This window comes from Maniola hyperantus, chromosome 9 (assembly GCF_902806685.2).
Source record: "Maniola hyperantus chromosome 9, iAphHyp1.2, whole genome shotgun sequence".
NCBI classification, from domain to species: Eukaryota; Metazoa; Arthropoda; class Insecta; order Lepidoptera; family Nymphalidae; genus Maniola; species Maniola hyperantus.
In genome coordinates this window covers 7,266,639-7,280,917 of record NC_048544.1, presented here as the reverse complement: position 1 = coordinate 7,280,917, position 14,279 = coordinate 7,266,639, and the positions used below count along the sequence as shown (strand labels likewise).

At 36.8% G+C, this 14,279-nt stretch overlaps 1 protein-coding gene across 3 annotated transcripts in view; it reads right to left on the bottom strand.

The window, feature by feature from the left end:
• Positions 1-14,279, bottom strand: part of LOC117984992 (very long chain fatty acid elongase AAEL008004-like) — a 49,135-nt gene that overhangs the window by 2,565 nt on the left and 32,291 nt on the right. For all 3 annotated transcript variants that reach the window (XM_069501057.1, XM_034971673.2, XM_069501058.1), the window contains 3 exons: positions 12,630-12,820; positions 10,807-10,947; positions 8,849-8,954 (listed from right to left, as the gene is read on the bottom strand). In XM_069501057.1, the coding sequence (XP_069357158.1) occupies positions 8,849-8,954; positions 10,807-10,947; positions 12,630-12,820 (438 nt within the window). The remainder of the gene's footprint in view (positions 1-8,848; positions 8,955-10,806; positions 10,948-12,629; positions 12,821-14,279) is intronic.

The window sequence follows — 14,279 nt, the reverse complement described above, 5'->3', positions numbered from 1 at the left end:
GGTGCTAAGGGGGCCAAGAGCCATCAGTTGACATTATGGTCAAGTGCAAACGTCTGTAATCGATAAAAATGCATCTAGATTCAGGTGAAGGCAATGTAACAGTGAAAACAGGTCAACTGACACTGGCGATACAATACAACATATTTCATCACAAAGTAGGTAATCCAGTCTTGTAGTCCAGTCAATGATGCTTTAACTTTACCATTTTGAGTTGATAAGATGAAACCATCGCGAAAAGTTACGCAAGTAGGTGAGTACGTAGGTCTATAGTACGCGACAGGTCGATATGGCATTCGGGGTGGGACACCCCGCACACCCGCACCCGGGCGGGATAGCGCGGGTGACGTGCGGGTGTGCGGGCGTCGCCCCGGTTCATACACCGATTGCCATCTCAACCTGTCGCAGACTATGCTTAGGTAACTACAAATTTTTGACAGTTACCCTTGATGGTACGGCACCATGGCAATTATTATATTCTGTGACCATGGCACAGTTCGAGCACGGTCTAGTATAAACTGCCACTCAGACAGTCAAATAGAGAGTATTCAATAACTCACCCATAAAAGAACTGAAGAAAAATAAAAAAGCGAAATCCAGGGTGGGCATTAGTGTTTTGATTTTTTTATTTGGTAGGTAGGTATATAAGCATGTTTTAAACCAAAAAAAATTTTTACAAAAAAAATAAAAACCGACTTCGTTACACAAACACTAAAAATTGAAAAATAATTTAATTTATTACCGATTATATTATGTATACAAGAGTTAATATAGTTCCATAATAATACTTTTTGGTGCCGGTGCCAATTAGCTTTAGCTGCGCGAATCGTCTAGACTTCATATTTTTATGGGACTCCACAATGGCACCTCATTGGCACCGACCCCAAAAAATATTATTATGGAACTATATTAACTCTTGTATACATAATATAATCGGTAATAAATTAAATTATTTTTCAATTTTTAGTGTTTGTGTAACGAAGTCGGTTTTTATTTTTTTTGTAAAATTTTTTTATTTCACAATTTTTAGTGGCCCCATGGAATTATGCTATGACTGGTTAAAAATCTACTGTTTACTAAGCTTTTACACTGATCGCGAGCAATTTACTCTTATCCGTTGAGGAGTTCCAGTATCTATCTTCGAAGATGTTCATCAGATCTTCACCAAATTGAAATGGGACCAACTTTGAAGTATACCCTTTCAAACAAAAAAAGAATTTTCAAAATCGGTCCAGGCGTTTTCGAGTAATCGGGGAACATACATAAAAAAAAAAAAAAAAAAAAGATTCCGACGAATTGAGAACCTCCTCCTTTTTTTGAAGTCGGTTAAAAAAACTAAATTGTGTTTTCCGACTCTGGCTTATACAGGATGCAACCAGAACGCTAGCAAAAACGAATACAGATGATATTACTGATGATTACCTACTGATATGATACCACAAAAAAAAACGCGAAAAAATCTAGGTACTAAAAAATCTTATAACTTGATGAAAAATAATACCTATATTATGAGCTATGCTTTAATGTTTAGGGCATGTCAATCAATGACATAGAGAGCTAGCGTGCACTGCAATTTTCCTTAGGTTTCTTCCCCACAAAATCTGTGAACTATATAGATACGAATATAATTATGTAAGTGTAGATAATTATTAATACAAAATTTAGGTATTTGATAGGTTTTTAAAAACTGTTCTACGGTTCTACGTTAATCACTAATGTCTAAGGACTCTATAGAAAATGTATATTTTACGTTCCACAGTGTGTAACCAGAACGCTGCAGCTGGTAAAAACAAAGACAGGTGATAGTAATGATGATTACTGATATTATGATAGGTAGGTACTTACCACAAAAAAACGCGAAAAAAATATATTAAAAAATCTAATAGTTTCGTAAAAGTTAAGATATACCTATATTGCAAATATACAACTTTTTAACTGACTAAATAAGTAGGTAGGTAGTTGGTTTCCAAAATTCATATTCAATACGGACGCCATCAATAGATCCTAATTTTACATGCTGCCAAATACCCTATTTCGTTTATGCGGAAAATTACTGTAACAAAATATCGGTACCGGTTTAAATAGTCAGCAGCTAAATACCAGCGAATTCCAAAGGCCAAATACCTATCAATCGGCCTACGTATACGACAGACTGATATAATTATTAGATTAGTAATGTTTCTATAGGTATAGGTACCTACTAGTGATGTAACGAATATTCGCACTCGCATTCGCGGATATTCGCATATTTTTGCATATTCTCATTCGCATTCGCGAAATTACTGCGAATGTTTTGAGAGTATTTTTTTTGATTTGAGAACAAAATCCATTAATTTCTTATGTTTTAATGTAATAAAAACTTAACCTCATAATCACATTATGAGTCATCTCTTTATCATATTTTGGTAACGGAACTGCTGCCAAGGTCACCAAGCCATAGACAAATGGCGCCAAATTCAAACAAAAACTCAATAGGTATTCGCATTCGCATTCGCATTCGCTAATGTTGGCAGCAGATATTCGCATTCGCATCCGCAAATGTCCTAAATATGACATTCGTTACATCACTAGTACCTACCTATTTAGATGTGTCAGTGGTAGAAAATTTCCTATAGGCCAAAAGCCAAGAAGTTACCCCTTTCCAAGCCAACTAATTGTTTGGTCTAATTTTTTGTTCTTAACTTTTATCTTTGTGTAAGAGTGGAATGTCTAACGGCCAAATAATAAACAATCGACAGTTTCTGAGTATAAAGCTTATTTCACACTACGGGATATACTCGTAATTATTAATGATTAAACGAACTTACCTGTAAGTGAAGTGCTATAATTATACGAAGGCTTTGTCCGAAGCAATTTAGATAGGTAGCAAGTAGAAAACTCGTTCTAAATTATTATTATTATTATAGGGCTAAAAATTGAAACGAATTTTTAGCCCTATGCAAATTATTATTGTAACCTTGAATGTCTATTTTGATCGGACTATATTCTAATTTATATCTCGTAGTGTGAAATAAGCTTAACGTTTTGTCAAAAATCTATACAATTTATTAAATTTTAGTCAAAATAGGGCAGCCCCCGCGCTAAACTGGTGACGTGCGGGTGTGCGGGGCGTCCGCGTCCGCCCGCCTCATACCCCGATTACCATCTCGACCTGTCGCTGTCACTTATAAGTACCTACGCCAAGGACCGACGCACACCGACGACAGTTTAGGAAACTTCTAAAGACCTCGCTAACTAGGTACCTATACCTATTACCTACTAGGCAATTGATCGACTGATTACAGAAAATACTTAAATCAATTTTATTTTGGCAATAGCTCGTAAGTATTAGGAAGACTACAGATAAAATAGCAAACCATTAGAATTACCTGCTTACATTTTTTAATTCTAACTTAATTACTTATTAGAACAAATTTTGTATAATAATATGTAGGTACCTACCTAGGTACCTACATATTATTATACAGTAGGTAGGTATTAGAAGGTAGAGTTACTACCGACTTATTTTGATACAGAAATTACCATAATATTATAGTTAGCATACAAATTAGTTTATGTTTATAATTTTTTATCAAGGTAGATAAATATTCTTTATTGTTTATTTATTACGTACTTAAGTAGGTACTTCTACCTATTTTACAATCACTTTTGTACTAGAATTTTCAATTTTATTAAGCATCTTATACTATGTATTATAAATACGTCAGGTTAAGAAAGATCATTAAATTTATTTTTACAGTATAATAAAAAATTAAAAACCAGAAGAGCAAAGGAAGAAAAAACTTCAAGGAAAATAGTAATTAGCATTGTTAGAATATTTTAAACCCTACAGGTTGCTATATACCACAGACCACTCATCCTAATTACTTATTAGCCGGACACCCGCGAACACCAAGATTAGCTCAAAAAAACTGGCCAAGTGCGAGTCAGGCTCGCGCACCGAGGGTTCCATACTACAGTCGTATTTGTTCGACATTTTGCACGATAATTCAAAAACTATGATGCTTAAAAATAAATAAAAATCTGTTTGATATACTTAGTTATCTTACTTCGAAAATTGAAAATACTATATTAGTTCATGACCACAATTTAATTTTTTTTTGTGTGATGTAGCCCTACATTCACGGTTTTCAAATTTTTCCCCTTAGGTCTGCTATTAGACCTGCCTAACCACCTGCCAAATTTCATGATTCTAACTCAACGTGAAGTACCCTATAGGGTTTCGTTTTTCTTTTTGCGGTACGGGACCCTAAAAACCGGGCATTTTTTTTAATATGTAATCTACATCTACACTAATATTATAAAGAGGAAAACTTTGTTTGTATGTTTGTTTGTTTGTACTGAATAGGCTCAAAAACTACTGGACCGATTTTAAAAATTCTTTCACCATTCGAAAGCTACATTATCCACGAGTAACATAGGCTATATTTTATTTTGGAAAAAAATAGGGTTCCGTAAGATATTTGGGTTTTTCGGACACAAGGTGTAAAAAATCAACCAGAAAAGTTACTTATTTTGCGTACGCTGCCTAAACTATAAAAGATAGAACCATAAAATGTTCTAATTAATTGTAGATCTTATAAATATCTACAAAAAAGTCCGCGACACACTATACCCATCTATGTCGAGTGAGGCACAGCAACCATTTTTTTATTTAAAAATCTTGAATTTTTTTTGGACTACATTTAAACGCGTTTATTTTACTCATGCTATTAATCCTTATCAAAATAAATGATTTCATCACTAAGAACAGTTTATGGAGATAATATTTGGTCTTTGAATGATTAAAATTGGACGTTTGGTTTTGAAGTTATGGCGAAATTAAAATATTACGATTTCTGCTGCACGGCCCGTTGTATTATATAAAAGAGGTAATGTCGTTAAGTTTGTTTGTAGGGGGTAATCTTTAGAACTACTGAACCGATTTTAAAAATTCTTTCACCAGTAGAAAGCTACATTATTCCTGAGTGACATAGGCTATACGGGATCTTTAAAAACCTAAATCTACGCGGGCGAAGCCGCGGGGATCAGCTAGTATTATATAAAGAGGTAATGTCGTTAAGTTTGTTTGTAGGGGGTAATCTTTAGAACTACTGAACCGATTTTAAAAATTCTTTCACCAGTAGAAAGCTACATTATTCCTGAGTGACATAGGCTATACGGGATCTTTAAAAACCTAAATCTACGCGGGCGAAGCCGCGGGGATCAGCTAGTGTAAGATAAGTGATAACTATACCAAGTGGGGTATCATAATGAAACGGTTTAATTTATCTGTATAGGTACATTCTAAAACTGATTTTTATTTGTTTTGTGCATACCTAATAGTTTTTGATTTATCCTGCAAAATGTCAAAAAAATACCTAAGTACAGTATACGAAACCCTCGGTGCGCGAGTCTGACTCGCACTTGGGCGGTTTTTTAATTTATATTAATTATAGATATTAGGAAGAAACTGAAATGAATAAGTAGGTAAGTAGGAACTTTAACTGTTTCTCTCTTTGGTAAGAACATTATACTACCTACTCTGATATTACCTACGGATGATTTGTTTGATGTGTCGTTACAAAAACGTAGAGGCTACACGCACTGCTTACCCTCATTGTAATAAATCAATGCTTATTTTTCATTATAACCGGCCGTAAAATAAGTTTATACCTAAACGCATACCCTGGCTTGAACTCCTGTGCACGCCACTGGTAGTATCTACCTATCATAATATAAACTACTTGAATCTCGATTCCCTAATATGGTGACTGGTGAGTAAGTAAACAAGCAATGCAATCAAAAGACAGTTTGTTTAAGCCTTGAGTTGGCAACAACCTTAGCCCCGTGAACTTATGTTAAAAATTACTTACTTTTAAGTACCTACTCTTGGGCCTAGAGAAGAAGAATACCATAGACTTGTTTGAAAGAAATCAATTAAGTACTAATCTACTCGTTTGATAGATAGTCCTACTATTACCCCTTAACGGGATCGTGACATAATATTATTATGGAACCCTGTAGGTATGATATACATACCTAATAGGTACCATTGACTTTTTCATTACAAAATTTAATGTCTACTTACTATCCATTGGTAATTTAAAAAAATATTAAGTACTAGCTGATGCCCGCGACTTCGTCCGCGTGGATTTACGTTTTTAAAAATCCCGCGGGAACTCTTTGATTTTCCGGGATAAAAAGTAGCGTCACTCTCCAGGGTATAAGTAATCTATCTCTCCAAATTTCAGCCAAATCCGCGTCAAGTAGTTTTTGCGTGATTAAGTAACAAACATCCAAACATACACACTTAAACATTTATAATATTATTATGATTAGGATTTATAATTTATTTTACTAAGCATTAGATGATGCTCGCGACTTTGTCCGCGTGGATTTAGGTTTTTTTAAAATCCCGTGGGAACTCTTTAATTTTCCGGGACAAAAAGTGGCCTATGTCCTTCCCCGGGATATAAGCTAGCTAACTCTGTACCAAATTTCATCAATGTCGGTTGAACGGTTTGGCCGTGAAAAGCTAGCAGACAGACAGACAGACAGACACACTTTCGCATTTATAATATTAGTATGGAGCATCCTATATGGACTAAGAGCCAGCGCGTGCCAGACCTTCATTAATTCATAAAAGCTGAAAGTTTCTCTGCATATTATTATTGTCCCCAACACAGAGGGAAACGATCTATGTTTAAAATGTTAATTGGTTTATTCAAAGCGATCTCCATTAAATTTTTACTGTGAACTTCACTTGCATAGGTTCTTGTTATATTTTTATATAAACTGACATAAGTAGTAATAAAGATATTATGTTGCTGACTGAAATGTCTCAGTCTTTTATCAGGTGGGAGCCTTCGACCGTGGCTAGTTACCACCCTAATGGAAAAGCCATGCCGCCAAACGATTTCGCGTTCCGGTACGATACCGTGTAGAAACCAAAGGCTTAGTAAAGTACTGCCATACTTACTCTTTCCAGGTTAGCCCGCTTCCATCTTAGACTGCATCATCACTTACCACAAGGTGAAATTGCAGTCAAGGGCTAAGTTGTATCGGAATAAAAAAAATAAAAAAATCATCAAATCAAAATCAAAATCAATCAACTTTTTTAAATGGGCTACCGCTACCGACGCGACCGCGCCGGAATATTCGTTTCGTGACTTCATTCAACACCTACTGGGAACTTTGTTTTGTTTCGCTACAGATATCGTCGCCATCTCCCGCCTTTACTACACTTCGGTTTCGTAGTTTCGCTTCCTACCTACATATCTAACGGTAGGATAGATCTGCCTGGAGTCAGGGTGACCAGTTTTCTTTCTGGGCTATTAAAATCTACCATCAGACGGTCGGTTCCGGAAAAGCTGCATCAGTTATAATCTCGTATACCTACTCGAATTAAAAATTAAAATCCAAATTGTTGTGATTGGCTGAATTTATTACCTATTCTTTTCAGCATTGTATTGTAGCCCATAGTTAAAAAAGGCAAGCCGATAAGGTTTGCTGCCCCATAAATTAACGAAAACAACGTCATTGCGAGCGAAGCGAGCGCTACTTTTATTTACATTATAGAAACGACGCTTATTGCTATTTGCTACCCATATTACTCATATTGGTCTATGACTGACATTTTAAATAGTTAGTGGTCGTGGCTCGTTTATTTTTATCCGCATGGTTTAAACCCGTTATTTATTATGGCAGTCAGTTTTAGAAGCCAATTAAGAGGTTTCTCAATTATTTGCTTGTATAAATAATAATGTTTATTAGGTTTATTTTCCGATATCACGATTCACGCGTGTTTAAGCAATCGTCAAGCAATTCTATCAATATCGGGTATTTTTAAAACAAGAATGAATACTTAGGCACGTTTTAGGCATACCGTCTCATCCTAGTCCACATCATCACTTCCCATCAGGTATGATCGTGGTCAAGCGTGTGCCTATCAGTACCTCAGTACCCTTAATATTAATGCGAAAGTGTGTTCGTTTGTTGGTTTGTTGGTTTGTCCTTCAATCACGTCGCAACAGAGCAACGGATCGACGTGATTATTTGCATGGGTATACAACCTGACCTGGAGAGTGACATATGCTACTTTTTATCTCGGGAAATCAAAGAGTTCCCATAGGATTTTTAAAAATCTAAATCCACACGTACGAAGTCGTGGGCTAGTAGAGAATTAAAAAAACAGTTTTGTACGTAGATCTGTGGCACCCAAAACAGCATTTTTGCTTTCAATCAAAAATTAATCAAGGTCAATATTCCACGCGAGCGAGCACAATAAAACCTAGGGTAAAGTACGCATAGATGACCCAGCCCACTTTTTCAAAAAGCGACACTTTTCTAAAGTTACCCGTAGCTACTGTACTAACTCAGTTAGTGATTCTTTTTAAAATAGTATGGGGGATAGATGCCCCTAAAGGCATCTATCCCGCGAAAAATCGAGGCGTCTATCCTTTTTGATAGGGACAGATGTAAGTACTTATTTTTTTAAGTTAAATACTAAAGAGAGATTAACACCTAGGTTTGTAGGTACATACTTTATGAATCAGTGTGTTCAGTGTTGACATAAAAAAAACAGAATGGAGTATTTATAATGTTATGAAATAGTGAATTACTTATGTTTGAGTTTATCAAGCGTTAGTCGCGTTCGCTGCGGAGATGATCACACGCAGAAGCCAAACGCATCTGTTCTGCAAGACGACCCTACGAGAACTTAGGTGTGTGGTGCCTAAGCTACTTATTTAAACTATTAATTCTATGTTGCGATTTTGGGAAAGGTTTTTTGAAAGTGTGGCGTCTATCCCACTGTGGCATCTATCCGTAGTTTACCTTAAAGTTAACTTAAGTGATAAGTATAACTTACCCGGCACATACTTGGTGCCGATGTAGCCCAGCAAGCACATCCCCAGGTGGTGATAGACGTGCAAGAATGATACCTGGCTAAACTTCTTACGGAGTACGAAGAATACCTGTAAAGTAAACACCATTTTTTAATTTTAAAGTACCTACTATAAGCACTTTAAAAAGTTTTATGTAGGTATTTGAATAGTTACTAGGCTAGCACATACAGTACGCGACAGGTCGAGATGGCAGTCGGGGTATGACGCAGGGGGATACTTCGCACACCCGCACGTCACCGGCGCATTCCCGCACCGCGTTCGCTCGGGGACTGCTCCGATTGCCATCTCGACTGGTCGCGTATTATTCCTAATTCTTACCTGGTAGTAGTATGTACTACGTATCTACCTACTTATCTACTACATCTAGGATAATTTAACAGCTGACTAGGTTTCATCATCATCATCATCATGGTCCACCCATCGCCCGGTCACTACAGAGCATGGGTCTCCTCTCAGTGTGAGAAGGATTTGCCCATACTAGAGAGTTCCTTCGAACCCAATAAAATCCATATCGGTGATGGTTACCAAATTTGTTGTGACCCCCTAATCTATATGGCTAGGCCGTATATATAAATATCACTTATCTGTGGCCGTGTCTAATTTAAATAAATTATAAATAAAAGTTACAAATTCGTGTTACACTACATTCTTGTTGGTTAGTAATGTATGTAAATAAACAAGAACAATCACATTTATACAGAATAATAATATATTTTGGGAAGTTTTATACATTCAATGTCCCGTACCACTAAGTAGGTAGGTAGGTACACTACCTACTAATTTATATACCTATTGATTTTTAGGGTTCCGTACCTCAAAAGGAAAAACGGAACCCTTATAGGATCACTTTGTTGTCTGTCTGTCTGTCTGCCTGTCTGTGTTTTTATTTATTTTTATGCATCATAGTTTTTGAATTATCGTGCAAAATGTCGAAAAAATACGACAGTAGTACGGAACCCTCAATGCGCGAGCCTGACTCGCACTTGGCCGATTTTTTTGATTTGCGCGGGATTTTATTGTTTTATTGAACCAAAGAACTGCTGAAGTTACTGAACCTAAATAAGTAGGTGCAAGTTAATGAATCTATCTTTGTGTGTTGTCGTATGTTTATGTGATTAGATACTAGCTGACCCGCTCCGACTTCGCTCGAGTGGTAATTAAGCCTACGTCCGCTTCCAGGGGTGCAAGCTATCATTGAATAGTACCTACCACATTTTGGTTAAGAAGATGGGTCTTGAAAAGGTAAAAGATGGATACACTTTCATAGTGACATAGATTTTTGTTTAAAAATTCCGCGCTCGCTTCGCTCGCGCTTTTATTTTATTTTGATTGATGCTCGCAACTTCATCCGCATTGATTTACCAAGGTTTTTAAAAATACCGAAGGAGTTCTGTCTTTGATTTTCCGAAAAAGAAGCCTATGTCCGTTTTCGGGATGAAAGTTATCTCTCAATAGTACCTTTTGGTCAAGAAGATGGATCGTGAAAACGTATCAGATAGACAGACAGAAAAACACTCGCATTCATAATACCAGTAAGTATGTATCGATAGAGAATTCATCGCACTCTACTTTTCTCATTAAGAGAGCTTTAAAACAAAAAAAAATTGTTGTGACTGGGCTCATTTCCCTTTCACTTTTTCTGTACCAACTGAAACAAAAAAAATTGCGCTTGCTGCGCTCGCGCTCCTGTTTATCGTTGGGTTCTAACTTACTGACAAATCGAAAGGTAAAATTCCAAAAACCAAGTGAGTAGGTACCTACTTTCACTAACTCCAACAAGTCGAGCAAAAGTTTTTTTTCTGATGAAAAAGGATTTGCGGCTGAGGCCCTGATATAACCCCCCCCTGAAATCAATTCCTGGCTACGGCCATGGGTATATTTACCTATTTTATAAAAGAAGAAAAAACTAAATGTTACTTACCGTATCAAGTAAATCGACGATCTTTATAAAATAGTATAGCCACACGTAGTCGATAACCATTCTCTCCACTTCGGTGTCTTCATAGTTTATTTTCTGACACCATAGACTGTAGTAGCCAGGCAGGTACAGCCATCTTAGGCACTGGCAAAAAGAAAACTTTCGTTATTGAATCATCATCATCATCATCATCATCAGCCTGTGGATGTCCACTGTTGGACATAGGCCTTCCCTAAAGAGCGCCACCACACCCGGTCCTCAGCCTTCCTCATCCAGCTACTTCCCGCCAGCCTCATTATATCGTCGGTCCATCGTGCTGGAGGGCGTTATTAAATAAGTGCAAATAATTCCCTAATCCCGTATTACACTTCGATACAATATAGCAACGATGCTTCCGGACTAATTGGCCATACAGAATTATCACTGTAGCATACAGGCAAATAATACATACAAACTTACATTCATACTAACACATATACTACATTCAAGACACTGTGGTCTCGAGTCTACACCCCACGCAGTGTGCGTGGGTGGGGTTATCGTACTGGAGGGAGTCAGTTGAGCTCGGATACCCGTATTAGTATATTATCTATGGCTCGGACCCGCACAGTGAAGACGTGGACAGTGAGATGGTCGAGCCGATATTTACACACTATAATTAAAGACTCATACATGAGTTACTACAATCACTATACAAGTAGGTACTGCCTCGCTCCCGATCGGCCCGTTATATCACTAGAAGTCATGCCTAAAATCCAGCGCTGCAGTCGACAGTACCTACTTTACTCTATGCAGTCGACTGACTGCCGCATCAAGCTGAGGCCGCGCGTCCTGTTCAGCCAAAATAGATATTATGTTAGTTTCAAGAAGTGGGTACCGGGGTCTCGGGGAACCATATACTTTGGTTGGCTCATTGGTTCCCCGGGGACTATGGTAGGTACTCTATCTGTTTGTATTTTTTAAATGCTATTTTATTTCGCTGAATAAAGGGTAGTAATTTATTTTTAGGGCTCCGTACCTCAAAAGGAAAAAGGAACCCTTATGGGATCACTTCGTTGACTGTCTGTCGGTCAAGAAACCTATAAGGTACTTCCCGTTGACCTAGAATCATAAAATTTGGCAGGTAGGTATAGGTCTTATAGCACACGTAAAGGGAAAAATCCGAAAATCGTGAATTTGTAGTAACATCACAAAAAAAATTAAAATGTTCATGCACAAATAATTAGTATTTTCAACTTTTAAAATAAGATCACTTTAGTGGCGTATCATTTTTAAATAATACCCCACTATCATTTAATTAATAATAATAAAAATTTCTGGATCCAACTCCTCAATCCTGATACTACAGGGTTACTGCCCGCCTAAGTTATCAAGATTCAGAAACTGTTCGTAGTGAAATAACTACTGTAGGTACTTCATTGATATAATGTGAGTTCGTTTCTGTAAAACTAAATGCGAGTCGAATTTCTACTTATTTGCTCAGGTTAGGCTACGCCCCACGATTTCATTTTGGTCTGATCAATGCTCTAGAATCTAGATTGATGAGGAAGAGTGGTGTGAATTGCGATGACTGGTACCTGGTTCCTACCTAACTTATTATTTTTAGCTATTACTTAGTACGTCTCTACTATTGCCTGCATCATTATTAAGTTTTTTTATACTAATATCATTTCATTTTACTTTATTAGTTTGATCCTACCTAGGCATTATTTTCTGCAGACAGTATTTGAAAATTCTTTCTTTTTTGGCGTTAGCTCAAACACTGGGTACTTTTTGCAGTTAAGCACATTATAAGCAATAAGAAAATAGATGTCAGCCTTGCCTACCTGTACTGCTAAAAGTCCTGATAAGAAGATCTGCACAATGTTATAGAGTATGATGACGTTCTTCAGTTTGTAAGCTGGTCGGTTGGCCATGAAAGCGGGACCCCAGTATCGCACGAACTGGTGGTACAGAAACATGATAGTCAGCACCGGAACCGGACTGTAGACCAGAAGAAAACTATTCGTTCGAGGATCTGAAAAACAAACTCTGTGAAATTTTTTCACCATCTTCACCATTTCTATTTTGGCTAAATAACGGAAAATCGCCTTTAATGAAAGTACAGGTTAAGTCAGTCAGCCAGTTTATCCTTTCTTTATCTGTAACGTATCTTCTATATATACATAATATAAAAGGAAAAGCTGACTGACTAACTGACTGACTGATCTATCAACGCACAGCTCAAACCACTGGATGGATCGAGCCGAAAGGCATGCAGATAGATATGACGTAGGCATTCGCTAAGAAAGGATTTTTGAAAATTCAACCCCTAAGCAATTAGAAGCCATTAGAGGGTGAAATAGTGGTATGAAATTTGCGAATTCACGTGAACGAATTCGGGGCCATGAGCTAGTTCAGAACATATTTTCAAGAAGAATGTGTATTTAAGGAAATATTATATATAGAATATATTTTAAAAGCAAGATTGGAATTTTATAAAATTACCATAACCGTATCATTGCGTGGTGCGAATAATCTTAATAAAATTAATTCTAGACCTGCCAACTGCGCTGAATAGCTATACATAGATTGAATAATTTAATAAAATCATTCGGTGATGAAGAAATTACCTACATGATTCATATCTACTTAGCAATATACAAACACCCAAACTGGGTATCCATAATACTTTGTACATAATATGATGTAGTTTATGGAAATTGAACATGGTTACATGGACCGGGCAGCCTCTCTAAGTAAGCCCTAGTATTAGGTAGGTATAACGTATTATATATATATTATAAAAGGAAGGTAAAGACTCATGACTAACTAGAATCTAGATGATGTCCGCGACTTCGACCGCGTGAATTTAGTATTTTTTAAACCCCTTGGGAACTTTTTGATTTTCCGGTAGGTACTTATAAAAAGTTTCCTATCCGTCACAAAGATGCAATCTGTCTGTCCCAAATTGCCCGCGACTTCATCCACGGGGATTTAAGCTTTTAACCCCGTGGGAACTCTTTAATTTTCCGGCACAAATATAGCCTACGTATATGCAAGCTATCCCCAATTATCCCGGCTATAGCGGTTAAAAACAGTTGACCCGTAAAAATCTATCGCGTAAAAGCGTGGATGTGTGGCACAGTTTTGTAAATAAACGTCTTCTTTCTTTCTTTCTATCAGACAGACAGACAGACAGACACACTTTTCGCATTTATATTATTCTTCATATCTTGCACTGTTTCCTCAGTAAACCGTGTTTTTAACTATTTTTCAGCAATTCTGCTTTTAATTAAGTAGTTTACTATTGCTCATAATTATGCTTTCATTGTGAGATTGCATTAGTTGTGACTTGTATGACTTGTACTTGACTTGGCAAACATTGAAACCTGATTTTAATTTCGAACTTAGTTTTCGGCATTCGGGTCGGGTCAGAGTGGTCTCGGCAACCACAGGCAACCAATTACATTTTAAGTTAACTTTTGATTGTCTTT